Below are 20,924 nucleotides of genomic sequence, written 5' to 3' on the forward strand. Positions count from 1 at the left end.
GCCTCTGCTGTTATGGTGGGGACATGTACAACTCCACCTCAGATCAGCATGGATGAACTGAGTGCACAAGGTCAAACCTCATTTGATGGAGGCATTTGCCAAAATAAATAAATAAAGCAGCAACTTGGCCATAAGGGAAGACAAATGAACTCTGTAATTCTTAAAAGGCCCAATCTTAGAGTCTTAATCCTTGCTTATACTAAACTCCCACTGAAGTCAATAGAAGTTGCCTCCTAAATTTGTGGGATTTTTAACGGAGTATTTCAGAAATGAGCCCATGGCTGTAAAGTTATTCTACATCACTGCAGACCTCTGAATTGCATAATGCCCTTTGTGTACCATTCAGTCAAGGAATAGGTTTGTATGTATGAATCAGACACCGCAGTTTCTCTTTTTTTTCAAAATTGGAACAACTGCTTCAGATAAAGGTCTTAAAGTGATCATCTTCCCTATGGCTTCTCTTTTGTTTGCTTATATGAAAAAAATATTAGGACAATTAAGAAGAGCAGATATAAAAAACCTGCTTTGATGCTACAGGCATAGCGGATTGTTAACATTCCCCTTTCACCCATTTATTTCTTCTTTTGTTTGGATTTAGTCTTTACATTTCAGGATACTGAATATCCCTTAGTTGTCTATACATCCCTCCTGCTCCAATTTCTTTAAATCCTATGCAGTTGAAGTCTTTTGTCCTGTTTATTTGCTACTTTTCCAATTTTGGCTTCATCTGCAAATCTGATTTACACCAACAAGAACACCTAACAAAAGAAGACCTGCAGCAAATCCCAAGGAGACGAGAAAGGTGCTTGAGATTTTCAAACTAGTCGGACAAAGGCAATGCAAACCCTAAGAGAGTCCCGGACTGCATTACAGTTTACAGGGCTGTCATTCTCATAGGCTGACAGCCCTTTCAACATGAAAGGAAGAGTCTGTAGACACCCGGTGAACTCTTCTAGAAGAAATTCTTCTAGCAACTACAGAGAAGGAAGGTTATAATCAGCTAGCAATACTTGAATTTATTAGTAGTTATCCAAACTAGAGATAAGTATATTTTTCTAACTTCAGGTCAACAGCGCTTTTACTAATATCTAATGTACAGTGATAAAATCATGGAAAGTATTTTCTGAAAAGAAAAACAATGGCACTTTTTTGGGAAGAAAAATTTTGTTGATCGGGAAGTCCAAGATTTGGCTTTCTTAATCTATCAGCAGAATCCATTTATGAATTTTCTAGAACTACAGAGTGAAAGTGGCAATAGGACAGAACAGATTTGTCTTTTGGATTTAAAAGGTAATACCCATATACTGTATAACCAATGCTACTATTTAAAAAAAAAATGTAGTTGTCTGCTCACTGACCAGCAGAAACTTCATCATGCGGTTGCGCATTATGTGGCATTTCCTTCTCCAAAGCTGCTTCATCACCACCACCATCTTTCTGACAGACAGTATCTTCCTGTGGCCTACAATTTAAAATCACCATTAATGCAATTCATCTACAGAGAAAATCAGCCAGCCATCAAGGGTAGGTCTACACAGGGGTAAAAGCCCCATTACACGGCCACAGCTGAGCCAGATCTGCTGATTCAGACTCATGAGCTAAAAATTGCTGTGTAGATGTTTGGGTTCGGGCTCTGGTACCCTCCACCCTCACGAGCTCCCAGAGCTCTGGCTCCAGCCCAGCTCAAAATGTCTAGACAGCAATTTTTGATCCCCAGAGCCAGAGTCAGCTGATCCAGGCTAGCCATGGGTTTTTTATCCAGGTGTAGATATACCCCACATTAACAAGACAATTAGAAGCATCAGCACTAAAGCCAAGTATAACGTTTTAATTAAGTGAAATATGTAAAGTACTAGTCCGTCAAAACCTAGCTATTGTTTTGAATGGCTCTACAGACAGTGACCAAGAAAAAAAAAAGTGAAAATTGTTACTCACCCATTCTCCGTTATTGCTTCCCTTTCTTTAACCCACACATCATGAACAGTGATGATAAACTGGTCACTTTTGCACTTATTTTTTTCAGTTTCTTCCAATATTTCTTCTTCCAAATCATCCAGCTCTAAAGTAAATAAAAGCATGATCACAACTACAGAGCATCACAGTCAGATGCTCAAATGAAAGAAAAAAAAATAATCACAAAAATATTTCTTCTCTGAAAAGGTTACATTTACATTCTTGGAGGTTCAGTGACTTCTGGACTTTAACAGAAGACACTTTTGCAGCCCCAAAAGGCACTGCTTTCCGGTAGGTTCCCAAAGCACAGCAGTGCCAGGGTGCCCAACCCAAAACTGGGAATATGGAGAGACCACCTCCAAGGAAAACTCCGCATTTCCTTAATTCTATCCCCAGTATCTCAATTTAACATTGCCTACAAGTTTTGGGCATTTAATATATTAGAACTGTAATAAGACATACTAACTTATTGGTATACATGAAAGTTTTGGCAATTTTTTATTTAAAAAAAGTAATAATCAATTACATTATTTTTAATTCCTTACTGATTAAGACAATATTTATATTATTTAGAATTAGTAATGAAAATAATACCATCTAGCACAACAGGCCTGGATGGCACTTGGGTGGCATCAAATGTTTGTGACTCCTCTGGTATTGTCCTTTCAGACTCTAGGATACCAACAAGTGAAGCTGAAGATTTCTTTCCAATACAAGAAGCAATTTTTACTTCGCTGTTTTCTTTCATTGTTAAGGGCTGAGAACCTTCTTCAGGAACTTCTATAGTATCAAATAATACAAATTTATTATACAATTTTAAAAAGTGAGTGTTATCTGTTTTGGTAATGATAAAGGGTAAACTGTTTATCTAAAACAATTGCTAAAACTATTAACTTTTAAAACTAAAAGGAAAACAAAACTGGTAAAACTGCTATTAAAAAAAAAATCTAACTATTTACAACCATCTTTTAGAAGTACATCAGAGCTTAGGACACGAACTTTCGATCCAGACCATGCGCTGCGGAGAAGGAACTGGAGACGCAGTCAGTCTGCCCCACCCTTTATCCCCTTCGATAGAAGCACAAGGCGAGCCAGGCATACGTGCGGACCAACAGACACTTCTGTCAAATTCTGACTCCAGGTGCATGTGAACCCTCAGTGGAATACAATAGGGACCATCACTCAAAGAAGAACTCGCCAAATCATGATATTATATTGCGATAAGTAGTTTAACAGGAAAAAACATTACTCTCATAAGCCCAATGCAAGGTAATTTTCTAACCCTGCAGTTCAAACAACCCGCAATTCCTGCTTACCATTTGTGATAGTTATTTCCTCCAGTAATTCAGTTTGAAGCTGTAACTCTGCTTCTCCCAGTATCTTCAGCACTGAATCAGTAGGGCTTTTGCCCCAAACTTTCCTCTGGGGTTCACCAACATCTAGTTTAATTACCTCCCCCACGGTCTGCCCTGTTGGGAATCATGAAGAACAAATAAGTTTATCATCTTTGTTCACAATCCTATAAAAATCAAGGAATGACTACGTATATTGCTTTTTAATTTTGAACACACGAGCCTGTAAAGATAGATCCCTGATTAAATCTGAACACCGGAAGAATCTCTCTCTGGCCACTAGCTTAAAAAGTTACCCCTGAAATTTCCACTTAATCATAACAGCAGACCCACCAATATTTTTAGTCAGAAGGAGTTGGTGTCTTTTTTGTTTGTTAGTTTTCAGTACCTGAGGCAATGTGGGTAAGCCAAACAAAGAGGGGAATTTTCCACAGCCTTTTCAACTGGCTTATGCAGACCTGGACTTCATACCAAGAACTTCACCTCTGCCCCAAGGAACTTGCCTTTTGGGGAAGGAAGAGACAATAGGAACATTTCTTAACCTTATTTTGCGTCTGTGTCTGCCATTTCAGAAGAAAAGGGGGGAGGGGGTGGAGACACAAAGGAAGGTGCTGCCTCAGAAGCCCTCAAACTCTCCAAAAATATATATTTGAAAATAACTTTGAGAAATGCACCCAACAGAAGAAAATTAGGTAAACTCAATTTAAATTAAAACAAAAATCTTTTGAAAGGCTCTGCTACAAAGGGAGACTTTGAGCCTCCCATTTTATGCATGCTTAAAAGCAGAGGATTTTGCAACATTCTTCCTGAACAGCAGTCCTGCACTTTAGTTTAGAGCCAAAATCAGTTGCTAGGGAGAAGGGGAACTCCCACTTTTTAAGACCATCAGACACGGAGGAGACAGAATTTAAGAGTATTAGGCTTGATCAACAATATCAGGAATTCTATCAAGCTTAAACTAAGAAAGGGTCCAACATAAAAAACTAAAATAAAAGTAATAAATGTAAATTGAAAAATTTCTTCTATTATATCTTCTAGTCCTTTTGAGATGGCATACACGCATCAGAAGAAAAAATGGTTACTAACCTTTTGTAACTGTTGTTCTTAAAGATGTGTTGCTCATGTCCATTCCATGCCAGGTGTGTGTGCCGCATGCACAGTTGCCAGAGATTTTCCCCTTAGTGGTATCCCTCGGACTGGTTTTAGTGCCCCCTGGAGCCATGCACATATGCACCAGTATAAGGAGCACTGCCGGCTCTGCACCATCTCACCATTTTTCTTACTGATATCACCGACAGAGGGGTAGGAAGGTGGGTCATGGAATGGACATCTTGAAGAACAACCGTTACAAAAGATTAGTAACTTTTCTTTCCCCCCTCTTTGAGTGCGTGGTCATGGCCATTCCATGCTAGGTGACTCAAGCAGTACCCCTTGGAGGTGGGCTTGGAGTTTATGGATGTGCTGATTACAACACCGCTCTTCCGAAACTGGCATTGTCATGGGTCTGCTAGGTGATGGCGTAGTAGGATGCGAAAGTATGGACCGACGATCATATTGTAGCTCTGCAGATGTCCTGGACTGGTACTTGTGAGAGGAATGCTGCTGACGAAGCCTGAGCTCTTGTGGAATGGGCATTCATGATGGCTGGAGGCGGAGCCTTCGCCTGCTCGTAACAAACCCCGATACAGGCGGATATCCAGGATAAGATTCTTTGGGATGACATTGGCAGCCCTCTCATCCTTCCTGCTACTACTATAAAGAGTTGTGTAGATTTGCAGAAGGGCTTAGTCCTCTTGTTATAGAAGGCTAGGGCCTGCTAAATGTCTAATGTATGGAACCAATGCTCCTCGGTGGTCTTGAGAGGTTTCAGAAAGACGACCGAAAGAAAAATGTCCTGATTGTTGTGGAATTGCGACACCACCTTCGGTAGGAAGGCAGGATGGGGGTGCAGCTGGACCTTGTCCTTGAACATCACCATATAAAGGGGTTCTGACAACAGGGCTTTGATCTCAGATACCCTCTGGCTGAGGTGATCGCCAAGAGGAAGGCAACCTTCCAAGAGCGAAGCAGTATGGGACAAGATGCTAACAGCTCAAATGGAGGCCCCGTGAGCTTTGACAAGACAAGGTTTAAGTCCCATTGGGGAAATCAGTTCATGAACCTGAGGATAGAGTCTTTCCAAGCCCTTGAGAAACCTGATTGTCATCTCGTGGGAGAACACTGATCTGCCCTGGAGTGTGAAAGGCAGAAATGACTGCCAAGTGAACCTTAATAGATGAGAGCGCCAGATCTTGATTTTTTAGGTGGAGCAGATAGTCCAAGACAGACTACAGAGAAGACTGGGATGGAGAAAGATTCCGTTCGGAGGCCCAAAAAGTGAAATATCTCCACTTAGCCAAGTAGGTGGACATGGTGGCAGGCTTTCTGCTACCTAGCAAGACTTGTCAAAACTAGTTCAAGCAGGCCTGCTCTTTAGAGTTCAGCCACGAAGCAACCAGGCTGGTACAGGTACAAGGAGGCGAGATTCGGGTGAAGCAATTGGCCGTAGTCTTGTGAAATCAAGTCTGGACGGTGTGGGAGCGCAAGTGAGCTGCCACTGAGAGCTCCAGAAGCTTGCCGAACAAAGCTGGCGTGGCCATGCTGCAGCTATCAGGATAACCTTCACCTTGTCCCGGTTGATCTTTAGGAGGTCCTTGTAAACCAAGGGGATCAGTGGGAAGGTCTACCCACATAGAATAGATTAGATTCTGGAAGGGACCTCAGGAAGTCGTCTAGTCCAATCCCCTGCTCAAAGCAGGACCAATTGCCAAGCCTGACTTAAAAACCTCTAAGGAAGGATATTCCACCACCTCCCTAGGTAACCCATTCCAGTGATTCAACACCCTCCTAGTGGAAAAGTTTTTCCTAATATCCAACCTAAACCTCCCCCACTGCAACTTGAGACCATTACTCCTTGTTCTGTCATCTGCTACCACTGAGAACAGTCTAGATCCATCCTCTTTCGAACCCCCTTTCAGGTAGCTGAAAGCAGCTATCAAATCCCCCCTCATTCTTCTCTTCTGCAGACTAAACAAATCCAGTTCCCTCAGCCTCTTCTCATAAGTCATGTGCTCCAGCCCCCTAATCATTTTTGTTGCCCTTCGCTGGACTCTTTGCAGTTTTTCCACATCATTTGTAGTGTGGGGCCCAAAATTGGACACAGTACTCCAGAAGAGACCTCATCAATGTCAAATACAGGGGAATGATCACATCCCTCGATCTGCTGGTAATGCCCCTACTTATACAGCCCAAAATGCCGTTAGCCTTCTTGGCAACAAGGGCATACTGTCGACTCAGACAGAGGCAGCAGTGATAGTGATCCAAGCGGTGGAAGACATAATGAGGATGACTGGATGTGGAAGCTGCGGCATGTACATGATCCTGGAGGGGGTATCTGAAAAGAGTTTCGTCTGCATGAAGTGCCGCCTGATAGAGCTGATGGAAGAAAAGATCCGAGTATTGGAGATGCAGGTGGAAACTCTGGTTGAGTTTAGAAGGGGGTTCGAGCAGATGATGGAGCAAAGACATGAGGAGGCTGAAGGAAAAAGCTCAGACTTGCAATTGGAAGCAGGACCAAAAAATTCTGAGGGGAGACTGCTGCGTGAGGAAAGTGGACAGTGGAAGCATGTGACTAAGAGAACCAGGCAGAGGAAAAAACTGGCTAGTGAAGGAGAAAAAGAGCTCAGGAACAGGTTTGCAGAGTTGGAAAATGAAGAAGGGGCACAGCAGGTGGTTGCTGAAGGTGAGAGGGCAAGGAAGAAGAGAAGAGCTGCTAGTCCTATAGGAAGGGGGGAAGAGTCAATGGAGATAACACCAAATATGAGCCCCAGGAGGATACGGGATGGGTTGCGGAGGACTACAAGGGACAATAGAAAATCGAGAGGACTTGCAGCCAGAGGGAGCAGGGGATAGACCAGAGAATCGCACCATCACCAGGAAAAGGCAGGTCTACGTGATTGGGGACTCCTCACTGAGAAGAATAGACAGGCCTGTAACTAGAGCTAATCCGGAGAACAGAAAGGTGTGCTGTCTGCTGGGTGCTAAGATACAGGATGTGGACCTCAGGCTGAAAAGGATCCTAACAGGAGCGGGAAAGAATCCGCTGATTGTCCTTCATGTAGGAACAAATGATACAGCTAGATTCTTGCTGGAACGTATCAAGGGAGACTATGCCAGGCTGGGGAAGACGCTTAAGGAAATTGAGGCTCAGATGATCTTCAGTGGGATTCTGCCTGTTCCTAGAGAAGGACAACAAAGCTGTTACAAGATTATGGCGATCAACAGATGGTTCAGGCAGTGGTGCTATAAGGAGGGCTTTGGGATGTATGGCCACTGGGAAGCATTCATGGACAGAGAACTACTCTCTCGGGAAGGACTTCACCTGAGTAAGGAGGGAGATAGACTTCTAGGATGGAGGCTGGCACAACTGATTAAGAGAGCTTTAAACTAGGAATTGGGGTGCAGGGGAGAGGTGGTTGGGAGATGTCCAGGTAATCTCCACGCTGGATTTTAACATTGAGAAGGAAGGAAATGAAGTAAGAAAGGATACAGCCGTGGGTATGAGAATGGACATAAGGAGGAAGGGTAGTGTAGATACCCATCTAATAGGTGATACTGGCGGTAGAATGTCTGTGCCTAATCGGGTAAAGAATGTCAGTGAAGCCAAATGGCAAAAATTAAGATGTTTGTACGCTAATGTGAGGAGCCTAGGTAACAAAATGGAGAAACTAGAGTTACTGGTGCAGGAAGTGAAACCAGATATTATAGGGATAACAGAAACATGGTGGAATAGTAGTCATGTCTCGAGTACAGGTATTGAAGGCTATGTGCTGTTTAGGAAAGACAGAAATAAAGGCAAAGGTGGTGGAGTAGCATTGTATATCAATGATGAAGTAGACTGTAAAGCAATAAGAAGTGATGGAGTGGATAAGACAGTCTGTCTGGGCAAAAATCACATTGGGGAAAAAAGCTACTAGAGCCTCCCCTGGGATAGTGCTTGGGGTATGCTATGGACCACCGGGATCTGATTTGGATATGGATAGAGACCTCTTTAATGGTTTTTAATGAAGTAAGCACCCATGGGAATTGTGTGATCATGGGAGTCTAACTTCCCAGATATAGACTGGAGGACAAGTGCTAATAACAATAGGGCTCAGATTTTCCTGGATGCGATAGCTGATGGATTCCTTCACCAAGTAGTTGAAGAACCAACAAGAGGGAATGCCATTTTAGATTTGGTTTTGGAGAGTAGTGAGGACCTCATAGAAGAAATGGTTGTAGGGGACAACCTTGGCTTGAGTGATCATGAGCTAATTCAGTTCAAACTAAATGGAAGGATAAACAAAAATAGATCTGGGACTAGGGTTTTTTATTTTAAAAGAGCTAACTTTAAAGAATTAAGGAAATTAGTTAGGGAAGTGGATTGGACTGATGAACTTGTGGATCTAAAGGCAGAAGAGGCCTGGAATTACTACAAGTCAAAGTTGCAGAAACTATCAGAAGCCTGCATCCCAAGAAAGGGGAAAAAATTCATAGGCAGGAGTTGTAGACCAAGCTGGATGAGCAAGCATCTCAGAGAGGTGATTAAGAAAAAGCAGAAAACCTACAAGAAGTGGAAGATGGGAGGGATCAGCAAGGAAAGCTACCTTATTGAGGTCAGAACATGTAGGGATAAAGTGAGAAAGGCCAAAAGCCATGTCGAGTTGGACCTTGCAAAGGGAATTAAAACCAATAGTAAAAGGTTCTATAGCCATATAAATAAGAAGAAAACAAAGAAAGAAGTGGGACCGCTAAACACTGAGGATGGAGTGGAGGTTAAGGATAATCTAGGCATGGCCCAATACATAAACAAATACTTTGCCTCAGTCTTTAATGAGGCTAATGAGGCGCTTACGGATAATGGTAGGATGACAAATGGGAAATGAGGATATGGAGGTAGATATTACCACATCCGAGACAAAAGCCAAACTCGAACAGCTTAATGGGCCTAAATCGGGGGGCCCAGATAATCTTCATCTAAGAATATTAAAGGAACTGGCACAAGCCCATTAGCAAGAATTTTTAATTAATCAGTAAACTCAGGGGTTGTACCATACGACTGGAGAATTGCTAACATAGTTACTATTTTTAAGAAAGAAAAAACGTGATCCGAGTAACAATAGGCCTGTTAGTTTGACATCTGTAGTATGCAAGGTCTTGGAAAATTTTTTGAAGGAGAAAGTAGTTAAGGACACTGAGGTCAATGGTAATTGGGACAAAATACAACATGGTTTTACAAAAGATAGATTGTGCCAAACCAACCTGATCTCCTTCTTTGAGAAGGTAACAGATTTTGTAGACAAAGGAAACGCAGTGGATCTCATTTACCTCGACTTCAGTAAGGAATTTGATATGGTTCCACATGGGGAATTAGTAGCTAAATTGGAAAAGATGGGGATCAATATGAAAATTGAAAGGTGGATAAGGAACTGGTTAAAGGGGAGACTACAACAGGTTATACTGAAAGGTGAACTGTCAGGCTGGAAGGAGGTCACTACTGGAGTTCCTCAGGGATCGGTTTTGGGACCAGTCTTATTTAATCTTTTTATTACTGACCTTGGCACGGATCACAAAGCTGGGAGGTATTGCTAATACAGAGAAGGACCAGGATATCATACAGGAAGATCTGGATGACCTTGTAAACTGGAGTAATAGGATGAAATTTAGTAATGAAAAGTGCAAGGTCATGCATTTAGGGATTAATAACAAGAATTTTGGTTATAAATTGGGGACACATCAGTTGGAAGTAATAGAGGAGGAGAAGGACCTCGGAGTATTGGTTGATCACAGGATGACTATGAGCCGCCAATGTGATATGGCCATTAAAAAAGCTAATGTGGTCTTGGGATGCATCAGGCGAGGTATTTCCAGTAAAGATAAGGAGATGTTAGTACCATTATACAAGGCACTGGTGAGACTTCATCTGGAATACTGTGTGCAGTTCTGGTCTCTCATGTTTAAGAAGGATGAATTAAAACTGGAACAGGTATAGAGAAGGGCTACTAGGATGATCCGAGGAACGGAAACCCTGTCTTATGAAAGGAGACTCAAAGAGCTTGGCTTGTTTAGCCTAACCAAAAGAAGGATGAGGGGAGATAGGATTGCTCTTTATAAATATATCAGAGGGATAAATATCAGGGAAGGAGAGGAATTATTTAAGCTTAGTACCAATGTGGACACAAGAACAAACGGATATAAACTGGACATTAGGAAGTTTAGACTTGAAATGAGACAAAGGTTTCTAACCATTAGAGGAGTGAAGTTCTGGAACAGCCTTTCAAGGGGAGTAGTGGGGGCAAAAGACATATTTGTGGCTTCAAGACTAAGCTTGCTAAGTTTATGGAGGGGATGGTATGATGGGATAGCCTAATTTTGGCAATTAATTGATCTTTGATTATTAGGAAATTAAAATGCCCAATGGTTTATGATGGGATGTTAGATGGGGTGGGATCTGAGTTACTACAGAGAATTCTTTCCTGGGTGCTGGCTGGTGAGTCTTGCCCACATGCTCAGGGTTTAACTGATCGCCATATTTGGGGTCAGGAAGGAATTTTCCTCCAGATTGGCAGAGGCCCTGGAGGTTTTTCGCCTTCCTCTGCAGCATGAGTCACAGGTCACTTGCTGGAGGATTCTCTGCACCTTGAAGTCTTTAAAACCACGATTTGAGGACTTCAATAACTCAGGCATAGGTTAGGGGTTTCTTACAGGAGTGGGTGGGTGAGATTCAGTGGCCTGCATTGTGCAGGAGGTCAGACTAGATGATCATAATGGTCCCTTCTAACCTTAAAGTCTATGAGACTCTCATCCAGCTTCTCATCCCAATGAAACCCCTAGGTCTTTTTCTGCACAACTGCTGCCTAGCCATTAGGTCCCTAGTCTGTAGCAGTGCATGGGATTCTTCCGTCCTAAGTGCAGGACTCTGCATTGTCCTTATTGAACCTCATCAGGTTTCTTTTGGCCCAATCCTCTAATTTGTCTAGGTCCCTCTGTATCCTATCCCTACCCTCCAGCGTATCTACCACTCCTCCCAGTTTAGTGTCATGTGCAAACTTGCTGAGGGTACAGTCCACGCCATCCTACAGATCATTAATGAAGATACTGAACAAAACCGGCCCCAGCACTGACCCTTGGGGCACTCCGCTTGATACCAGCTGCCAACTAGACATGGAACCATTGATAACTACCTGTTGAGCCCGACTATCTAGCCAGATTTCTATCCACCTTATAGTCTGTTCATCCAGCCCATACTACTTTAATTTGTCAGCAATAATACAGTGGGAAACCGTATCAAAAGCTTTGCTAAAGTCAAGGAATATGAAGTCCACTACTTTCCCCTCATCCACAGAGCCAGTTATCTCATAGAAGGCAATTAGGTTAGTCAGGCATGACTTGCCCTTGGTGAATCCATGCTGACTGTTCCCGATCACTTTCCTCTTCTCTAAGTGCTTCAGAATTGATTCCTTGAGGACCTGCTCCATGATTTTTCCAGGGACTGAGATGAGGCTGACTGGCCTATAGTTCCCCGGATCCTCCTCCTTCCCTTTTTTAAAAATGGGCACTACATTAGCCTTTTTCCAGTCATCCGGGACCTCCCCCGATCGCCATGAGTTTTCAAAGATAATGGCCAATGGCTCTGCAATCACATCCTCCAACTCCTTTAGCACCATTGGATGCAGCGCATCTGGCCCCATGGACTTGTGCTCGTCCAGCTTTTCTAAATAGACCCAAACCACTTCTTTCTCCAGAGTGCTGGTCACCTCCTCCCCATGCTGTGTTGCCCAGTGCAGCAGTCTGGGAGCTGATCTTGTTCGTGAAGACAGAGGCAAAAAAAAAAAAAACATTGAGTACATTAGCTTTTTCCACATCCTCTGTCACTAAGTTGCCTCCCTCATTCAGTAAGGGGCCCACACTTTCCTTGACCACCTTCTTGTTGCTAACATACCTGAAGAAACCCTTCTTGTTACTCTTAACATCTCTGGCTAGCTGCAACTCTAAGTGTGATTTAGCCTTCCTGATTTCACTCCTGCATGCCTGAGCAATATTTTTAGACTCCTCCCTAGTCATTTGTCCAAGCTTCCATTTCTTGTAAGCTTCTTTTCTGTGTTTAAGATCAGCAACGATTTCACTGTTAAGCCAAGCTGGTCGCCTGCCATATTTACTATTCTTTCTACACATTGGGATGGTTTGTTCCTGCAACCGCAATAAGGATTCTTCAAAATACAGCCAGCTCTCCTCGACTCCTTTCCCCCTCATATTATTATCCCAGGGGATCCTGCCCATCAGTTCCCTGAGGGAGTCAAAATCTGCTTTTCTGAAGTCCAGGGTCCATATTCTGCTGCTCTCCTTTCTTCCTTGTGTCAGGATCCTGAACTCGACCATCTCATGGTCACTGCCTCCCAGGTTCCCATCCACTTTTGCTTCCCCTACTAATTCTTCCCGGTTTGTGAGCAGCAGGTCAAGAAGAGCTCTGCCCCTAGTTGGTTACACCAGCACTTGCATCAGGAAATTGTCCCCTACAGTTTCCAAAAACTTTCTGGATTGTCTGTGCACCACTGTATTGCTCTCCCAGCAGATATCAGGGTGACTGAAGTCTCCCATGAGAATCAGGGATTGTGATCTAGTAACTTTGGTTAGTTGCCGGAAGAAAGCCTCGTCCACCTCATCCCCCGGTCTGGTGGTCTATAGTAGACTCCCACCACGACATCACTTTTGTTGCTCACACTTCTAAACTTAATCAGAGACTCTCAGGTTTTTCTGCAGTTTCATTCCAGAGTTCTGAACAGTCATACTGCTCTTTTACATACAATGCAACTCCCCCCACCTTTTTTGACCTGCCTGTCTTTCCTGAACAGTTTATATCCATCCATGACAGTACTCCAGTCATGTGAGTTATCCCACCAAGTCTCTGTTATTCCAATCACATCATAATTCCTTGACTGTGCCAGGACTTCCAGTTCTCCCTGCTTGTTTCCCAAGCTTCTTGCATTTGTGTATAGGCACTTAAGGTAACTCGTTGTTTGTCCTGCTTTCTCAATATGAGGCAGGAGTCCTCCCCTCTTGCGCCCTCCTGCTCATGCTTCCTTCACAGTATCCCACTTCCCCACTTACCTCTGGGCTTTGGTCTCCTTCCCTCAGTGAGCCTAGTTTAAAGCCCTCCTCACTAGGTTAGCCAGCCTGCTTGTGAAGCTGCTCTTCCCTCTCTTCGTTAGGTGGAGCCCGTCTCTGCCTAGCACTCTTTCTTCTTGGAACACCATCCCATGGTCAAAGAATCCGAAACCTTCTCTCTGACGCCACCTGTGTAGCCATTCGTTGACTTCCATGATTCAGCTGTCTCTACCCGGGCCTTTTCCTTCCACAGGGAGGATGGATGAGAACATCACTTGTGCCTCAAACTCCTTTATTCTTCCCAGAACCACATAGTCTGAAGTGATCCGTTCAAGGTCATTCTTGGCAGTATCATTGGAGCCCACGAGGAGAAGTAGGAAGGGGTAGTGATCTGAGGGCTTGATGAGTCTCGGCAGTCTCTCTGTCACATCGTCAATCCTAGCTCCTGGCAAGAGAGAGTAGGAAGGCATTGGAGAGGGAGCCCCTGTTGAACCTGTGCAGCAAATAGAACTGATGACATTTCCTGTTCTGTCTGGTGGCAAACAAGTCCACCTTGGGAGGCCCCCACTTCTGGAAAATAACACTGGCAATCTCCGGGTGAAGAGACCACTCGAGGTGAGAGGAAAAGGACCTGCTGAGGTGATCTCTCTGTGTGTACTGGGTCCCTTGGAGAAGTGACGCCTTAAGGTGAATGGCATGTTTCATGCACAAGTCTTACAGACTCTTAGCACAGGGCTCAAGATCGAGCTTCTCCCTGCTTGTTGATGTAAAACATCGAGGCCATTTTGTCTGTCAAGACCTGCAGCACCTTGCATGAGATCTGGGGAAGAAACACCTGTCAAGCCAAACGTACCACTGAGTTCCCTGACATTTATGTGCAGGGAAAGTTCTTCCTGGGAGCAGAGGTTGAGACTTTCGAAGTGGGGTCCCGACTTCAGGTCCGATGCACCCAAAACCAAGGTTACCAATGGATATGGGGCAGCAAAAGGTACCCTTTCATTATGGAACCTAGGTCTCTCCACCAACTAAGCAAAGGACAGGCGGCAGAATCATGAATACCGAGTCCAAGTGGTGTCTGCTGGGGAGTAGACTGATTTCAGATACATCTGCAGGGGTCTGAGGCATAACTGTACATACTGCACCACATAGATACATACCACCGTGTCACCCAACAGTTTGAGACAAACCCAGGTGGTTGTAAAAGGGTGGGTTGCGACCTAGGAGATCAGGTCTGACATAGTTGGGAATCTGGTCTCCAGTAAATAGGCATTGGCCTGGATGGAGTCAAGCTCCACCCCGATGAACTCTATTCTCTGAACCAGGACCAAAAGTTGACTTTTGTACATTTATTAACAGGCCCCGTGCCTGAAAGGTGGCCTATGCTATGCTGATGCTGTGCTGGACTTGAGCCTGTGAGTGGCCTTTGATCAGCCAGTCGTCGAGGTAAAGGTAGACTTGTATGCCTAGATGTCTGAGGAAGGCTGCAACCACCATCATACACTTCATGAAAACCCATGGGAGCTGCTAAAAGACCAAAAGGAAGCGCAGTGATTGGCAGATGACCCACCAGAAATTTAAGCAATCTCCTGTGTCTGCGGAAGATGGAAAAGTGGAAATAAGCATCCTTCAAATCAAGGGCAGCGTACCAGTCTCCCGGATCTAGGGTGGGAATGACAACGGCCAGGGAGACCACTTGGAACCTTAGTTTCTTGAGATATGGGTTGGGGCAATGTTGGTCCAGGACAGGCAGTAGACCCCACCTTGGCTTTTGGGATTAGTAAATATTAGGAAGAGCAACAGGTGATCCAAAACAAAACAGGGAATGGATCTGGAGTCAAAACTGGTATGCCATTCTCTGGCATAGCTTCAAAAGGCCTGCTTGGCCCCACTGGAGTATCTATGTGAGCCCAACTGGGAAGCTGAGGCAGAAACTGACAACATTTATAACCCTTTCCTTTTCTTTTGTAGGGCTCCTGCCTAGACGGCTCAGGGAATCAGGGAGGCTGCTGGGGCCTAAAATGCTTCCTGGAGACTAGGGGCATCTAAAGGCCCAGCGAGCGAAGCATAGCCCTCGAGTCTTTGAGACTAGGGAGCTTGGAGTCCATTTATTCAGAGAATAGGGAGGTCTTGGATGGACTGCTGCATCCAAGAGAGGCCAGATGATTGGAGCCAGGAACTGTGCCTCATGGCTGATGCCATCGTTCTGGCTGCTGAGTTGGCCGAGTCCAGCACTGCCTGGAGGGAGGTCCTGGCCACAGTCTTCCTCCAGGATTGCCATGAACTCCTGCCTTGACTCCTGTAGCGGGGAGACTTTAACTTTAGCCATTGAATCCCACAGGTTAAAATCGTACCTCCCCAACAGCATTGGCTGGTTAGAGATACATAACAGGATACTAGATTCTTCCCTCAGAGATCATGGACAGTGCAGTATCCTGCTTCTGCCTCCAGGCAGTGCCGGGGAACCAGTGACTGATGACGTGTCAGAGACCATTGCAAAGGTACCATGGAGAGTTTTCCTCTGGATGGTGCTATCATGGTCTGTGCCATGATGGAGCTCACCACCCCTGGATCCCTTTTATCCTTGGTATCCTTGGCTGGCAGGGTAACTTGCAGGGTAGACGGGATCGGGAGGGACATCAGATTCTTTGCCGCCTGGAAAGCCTCTGGAGTCGAAGGGGCCCACAGGCAAGAGGTTCCATGGCTGCTCCCGGGAGTCAGAGGTGGATCCCAGACTGGACTTGGAGCTGTGGTAGAGTCGCAGGAGCCAATAGTGGCTCTTGGGAGGACAAGTGGCCCGGTGTGAGTCTGACAACGCCAGCTACGCCCCACTTGTCCCTTTTTGGCACTGGAGACTACCCTCTCTCGGCATGCTGTTTCTTATGTTTCTTCTTTGGCACTAGGGATGGAGAATGGTGCCAGGAGGAGCATGGAACCAATGGAGCACTTCACACAGAAGCTGAACTTCTTGGCGCCTATTCGGAGCTGCTCAGCTCTGAGGCTGGTTTGAAGGCTGCCTCCATGAGGAAGGCCTTCAGACAAATGTTTATATCTTTTTGAGTGCATGTTTGAAGCACCTGCATATCTGGCACTTCTCTTAAATCTGAGTTTTCCCGAGGCTCTTTAGACAGCTAGAGTGTGGGTCACTCACAGGCATGGGCTTGCCCGAGCAGGCACACAGCTTGAAGTCAGTCCTAGTGGTGAAAGTCCCTCAGTGAGAAGGATCACTATCCACACTATATACACAAACACTTGCTAAGAACTATATACACTAACTACAATAACTGTATGATATATGACAGAAAAGTCCAAGCCACTGGGAAAGAAGCCTTGCAAGAGCAGGAGCGATCATTCCAAGCAACCATCACAGGCGGTAAAAAGGAACAGAGGGTGCAGAGCCAGCAGAGCCCCTTATACTGCATGTGCGTGCAGCTTCCAAGGAGTGGTAGAGCCAGTCCTATGGATAGCACTAAGGGAAAAAAAGTCCGACAACTCTGCACGCAGTGTGGGTGCATACACCTAGCATGGAATGGACAGGAGAAAGCACTTGAAGAATGATAGTTTAACTCTGTGGAGACTTATACTCTGGGCTAGAATTTTAGCCTGTCCAAAGAGGTGGGGCTAAAAGGTAACAAAGAGGCCATAGTGACCAGTATATAAATTGTTTTATAAAAATGATCACAGATTAGAGTCAAATTATATAAACTAAAAATCTATAATTAGGAAACTTTAAGGATTAAAGTAACAAAAATGCTATAGCACAGGCCAATATGATATTAAAATGAAAGTAAGTGCCTGAACATGAGACCACCAGATGATCAGTTTTAATGGAATGAAATCTGTTTTTTTGGGGTAGCTTATTTGAGAAGGAACAACAGGAGGAAATATGCTTCACCATCATATACTGGGACCCAGGAATTTGCCATTACACTGTTTTCCTGATCCTGAAAGATATTCTTAACACACTGAAGAAGAAAGCCAGATGACATCACCAGATCCACTGGGTTTAATACTGAACAACATCTGAACATCTGAAGTATGAACTGAAGGTTTCTGCTGATATACCCTTCACCCCCCTCCAAAAACAAAAATGTGACCAAGGAGGCAAACTAAAAATAATGCTTTAGCCAGATACGTAAAAAAGCAAGAGTTTTGCCTGAAAATTTTCCAGCAGCTAAAATGCAAGTGAAAAAGACAAACTGCATCTTTGTAGTATCTTTGATACTGTTTCTTTCCTTCTGTAATTTTTTTTGTCTTCTCTTAAAAAGAAACGGGTTCAGATCTCAGTAACAACAAATCATCCTATAACTGAGTCTCTTTTTCCTAACAAAGGCTTTCAATACTAACTAAAATGGAAAGGGTACCATGGAAATTTTAAATGGTGAGGTTTTGTTTCACTTTTTAAGTTTTAAATGCCTTAACTGCTTTACCTTCTTATGTATGATTAATAAATGTGTAAAAAGATTCTTGTAGTGATAGTCTGCAATGGGAGTTAGTCAGCACAACTTTATACAAACTCTCAAGCTCAGTTAACTATTTGTTCTAACAGTAGAACTTAACTCCTTTGAGGCAAAACTCAATAAAACTAGTTAACCCCTTGACTTGTACATCAATTCTTAACCAAAATAGAATATAGTAGGGATGTCGATTAATCAGTTAACTCACACGATTGACTAAAAAAAAAGTAATCATGATTAATCGCAATGTTAAACAATAGAATACCAATTGTTTTTCTACCTTTTCAATATATGGATTTCTATTACAACATAGAATACAAAGTGTACAGTGCTCACTTTATATTATTTTTAATTACAAATATTTGCACTGTAAAAATGATAAAGAAATACTATTTTCAATTCACCTCATACAAGTACTGTAGTGCACTCTCCTTATCATGAAAGTGCAACTTACAAATGTAGATTTTTTTCTTGTTACATAACTGCACTCAAAAACAAAACAATGCAAAACTTTAGAGCCTACAAGTCCACTCAGTCCTTCTTCTTGTTCAGCCAATAGCTAAGACAAACAAGTTTGTTTACATTTAAGGGAGATACTGCTGCCTGCTTCTTGTTTACAATGTCACCAGAAAATGAGAACAGGTGTTCGCATGGCACCGTTGTAGCTGGCATCACAAGATATTTATGTGCCAGATGCGATAAAGATTCATATGCCTCTTCATGCTTCAGCCATTGTTCCAGAGGACATGCTTCCATGCTGATGATGTTCATTAAAAAAATAATGCATTAATTAAATTTGTGACTGAACTCCTTGGTGGAGAATTGTGTAGGTCTCCTGTTCTGTTTTACTCACATTCTGCCATATATTTCATGTTACAGCAGTTTCAGATGATGACCCAGCATATGTTTGTTTTTTTAAGAACACTTTCACAGCAGATTTGACAAAACACAAAGAAGGTTTCTAAAAATAGCTACAGCACTTGACCCAATGTTTAAGACTCTGAAGTACCATCCAAAATTTGAGACACACAAGGTGAGAAGCATGCTTTCAGAAGTCTTAACAGAGCAACGCCCCGATGGGGAAATTACAGAACCTGAACCACCAAAAAAGAAAATCAACCTTCTGCTGGTGGCATCTGACTCAGATGATGAAAATGAATATGCATCAGTCTGCTCTGCTTTGGATCGTTATCGAGCAGAACCCGTCATCTGCATGGTTGAAGCATGAAGGGACATATGAATCTTCAGCTCATCTGGCACATAAGTATCTTGCAACTCTGGCTACAACAGTGCCATGTGAAAGCCTGTTCTCACTTTCATGTGACACTGTAAACAAGAAGTAGGCAGCAATATCTCCTGCAAATTGTAACCAAACTTGTTTGTATGAGCGATTGGCTGAACAAGAAGTAGGACTGAGTAGACTTGCAGGCTCTAAATTTTTACATTGTTTTATTTTTGAATGCAGTTTTTTTGTACATAATTCTACATTTGTTAAGTTCAACTTTCATGATAAAGAGATTGCACTACTAAACTTGCAATCTCTTTATCATGAAAAATGCTGTTTCTCTTTATCAAGAAAAATGCTGTTTCTTTTCTCTTTTACAGTGCAAATGTTTGTAATCAAAAATAAATATAAAGTGAGCATTGTATACTTTGTATTCTGTGTTGTAATTGAAATCAATATATTTGAAAAAGTAGAAAACATCCAAAAATATTTAAATAAATGGTATTCTATTATTAACAGCACAATTAATCGCGCAATTATTTTTTAATTGCTTGACAGCCCTTGAATATAGTCCTCTTCAAGTCTTTGAAAGATGTGGACCGAGAGGCAGAGTAACCATTTAGGTAGTGAAAAGGTTATAATTAGGAGCATTTTCATTCTGGTGAACTGACAGATTGGCACCTAGAGATCAGTCATGGAAATACTCAGGTAGACAAAGCAGAAAGCTTGCTTAGGCTAGGTCTACACTAGGGGGGGATCGATTTAAGATACACAAATTCTGCTATGCGAATAGTGTAGCTGAATTCGACGTATCCGATCGGACTTACCCCGCTGTGAGGACGGCGGCAAATTGACCGCCGCGGCTCCCCCATCGACGGCGCTTACTCCTACCTGGGCTGGTCGAGTATGCGCGTCGATTTGGGGATCGATTGTCGCGTCCTGACGAGACGCAATAATTCGATCCCCGAGAGATCGATTTCTACCCACCGATCCAGGCGGGTAGTGAAGACAAGCCCTTACTCTCTGTCCCTGAGAACGATTCCTCCATAGTTAGCTGTGCAAGAGGAACCACCAGCTCAGCTGCTGCAACCTCCCATTTCTTGCGATCTACTAGAAGAGGATATTCTTCTTCTTCTTTACTCTCTTCAGCCACAGCTGTCTCACAGGTATCTTTAGGCTCCTTTATTCCTTTTACATCTTCCTGTGTTTTAAGATTTTGATTCAATCTTCTTAGTATTTCTCTTTTATTCTGAAAAGGGGCAAAAGTATACCAGTTAAATTATTCTAAATTCTGAAGGGAAAGGAACAGGAAAATAAAATAAAACCAAACGTAATTTGACTTACTTGCACAGCAAGATCTACCTTCTTTGTTTCCTCTGTGGTTTCCTGGATAGCAGTTTTATTTTCATCCTATAGATCCAGGAAGCACGAAATTCAATGCAAGAAAGGAAGTCCCAAAAATATCTTTAGAATATTTATAGTCTGTACTGGGAGAAGGTTTCTAAAAATCTGTCCATTGATAACTGTTCACTCTTTTTATTCTTGTACAATACTTTTATTACGTAGTTTCCCTCAGAGAATTTCTAGGACAAATTTTGTCTTTGAAACATTCAGTACCTGGAAGTTAACAATTAAAAAACCAAGAGTCTGTATAAGCAGATGGTAAAAAGAAGGATTAGAACATAAACCGGGGGAGATAAAAGTAGGGCACTATCTATGAAAATTCACATCTATGCCTGAAGTTAAGTTTGAGTAACT

At 43.2% G+C, this 20,924-nt stretch overlaps 1 protein-coding gene across 11 annotated transcripts in view; it reads right to left on the minus strand.

Moving 5' to 3' along the window:
• The window catches only part of NEK1 (NIMA related kinase 1), a 137,695-nt gene that overhangs the window by 36,017 nt on the left and 80,754 nt on the right, over positions 1-20,924 (minus strand). For 9 of the 11 annotated variants that reach the window (XM_034770721.1, XM_034770722.1, XM_034770727.1 and 6 more), the window contains 6 exons: positions 20,511-20,576; positions 20,187-20,415; positions 3,270-3,422; positions 2,548-2,733; positions 1,936-2,059; positions 1,359-1,462 (listed from right to left, as the gene is read on the minus strand). In XM_034770721.1, the coding sequence (XP_034626612.1) occupies positions 1,359-1,462; positions 1,936-2,059; positions 2,548-2,733; positions 3,270-3,422; positions 20,187-20,415; positions 20,511-20,576 (862 nt within the window). Of the gene's footprint in view, positions 1-1,358; positions 1,463-1,935; positions 2,060-2,547; positions 2,734-3,269; positions 3,423-20,186; positions 20,416-20,510; positions 20,577-20,616; positions 20,784-20,924 lie in introns of those variants that run through there. The other 2 variants (XM_034770730.1, XM_034770729.1) reach the window with 2 other exon arrangements.

Source organism: Trachemys scripta, chromosome 5 (assembly GCF_013100865.1).
Source record: "Trachemys scripta elegans isolate TJP31775 chromosome 5, CAS_Tse_1.0, whole genome shotgun sequence".
NCBI classification, from domain to species: domain Eukaryota; kingdom Metazoa; phylum Chordata; order Testudines; family Emydidae; genus Trachemys; species Trachemys scripta.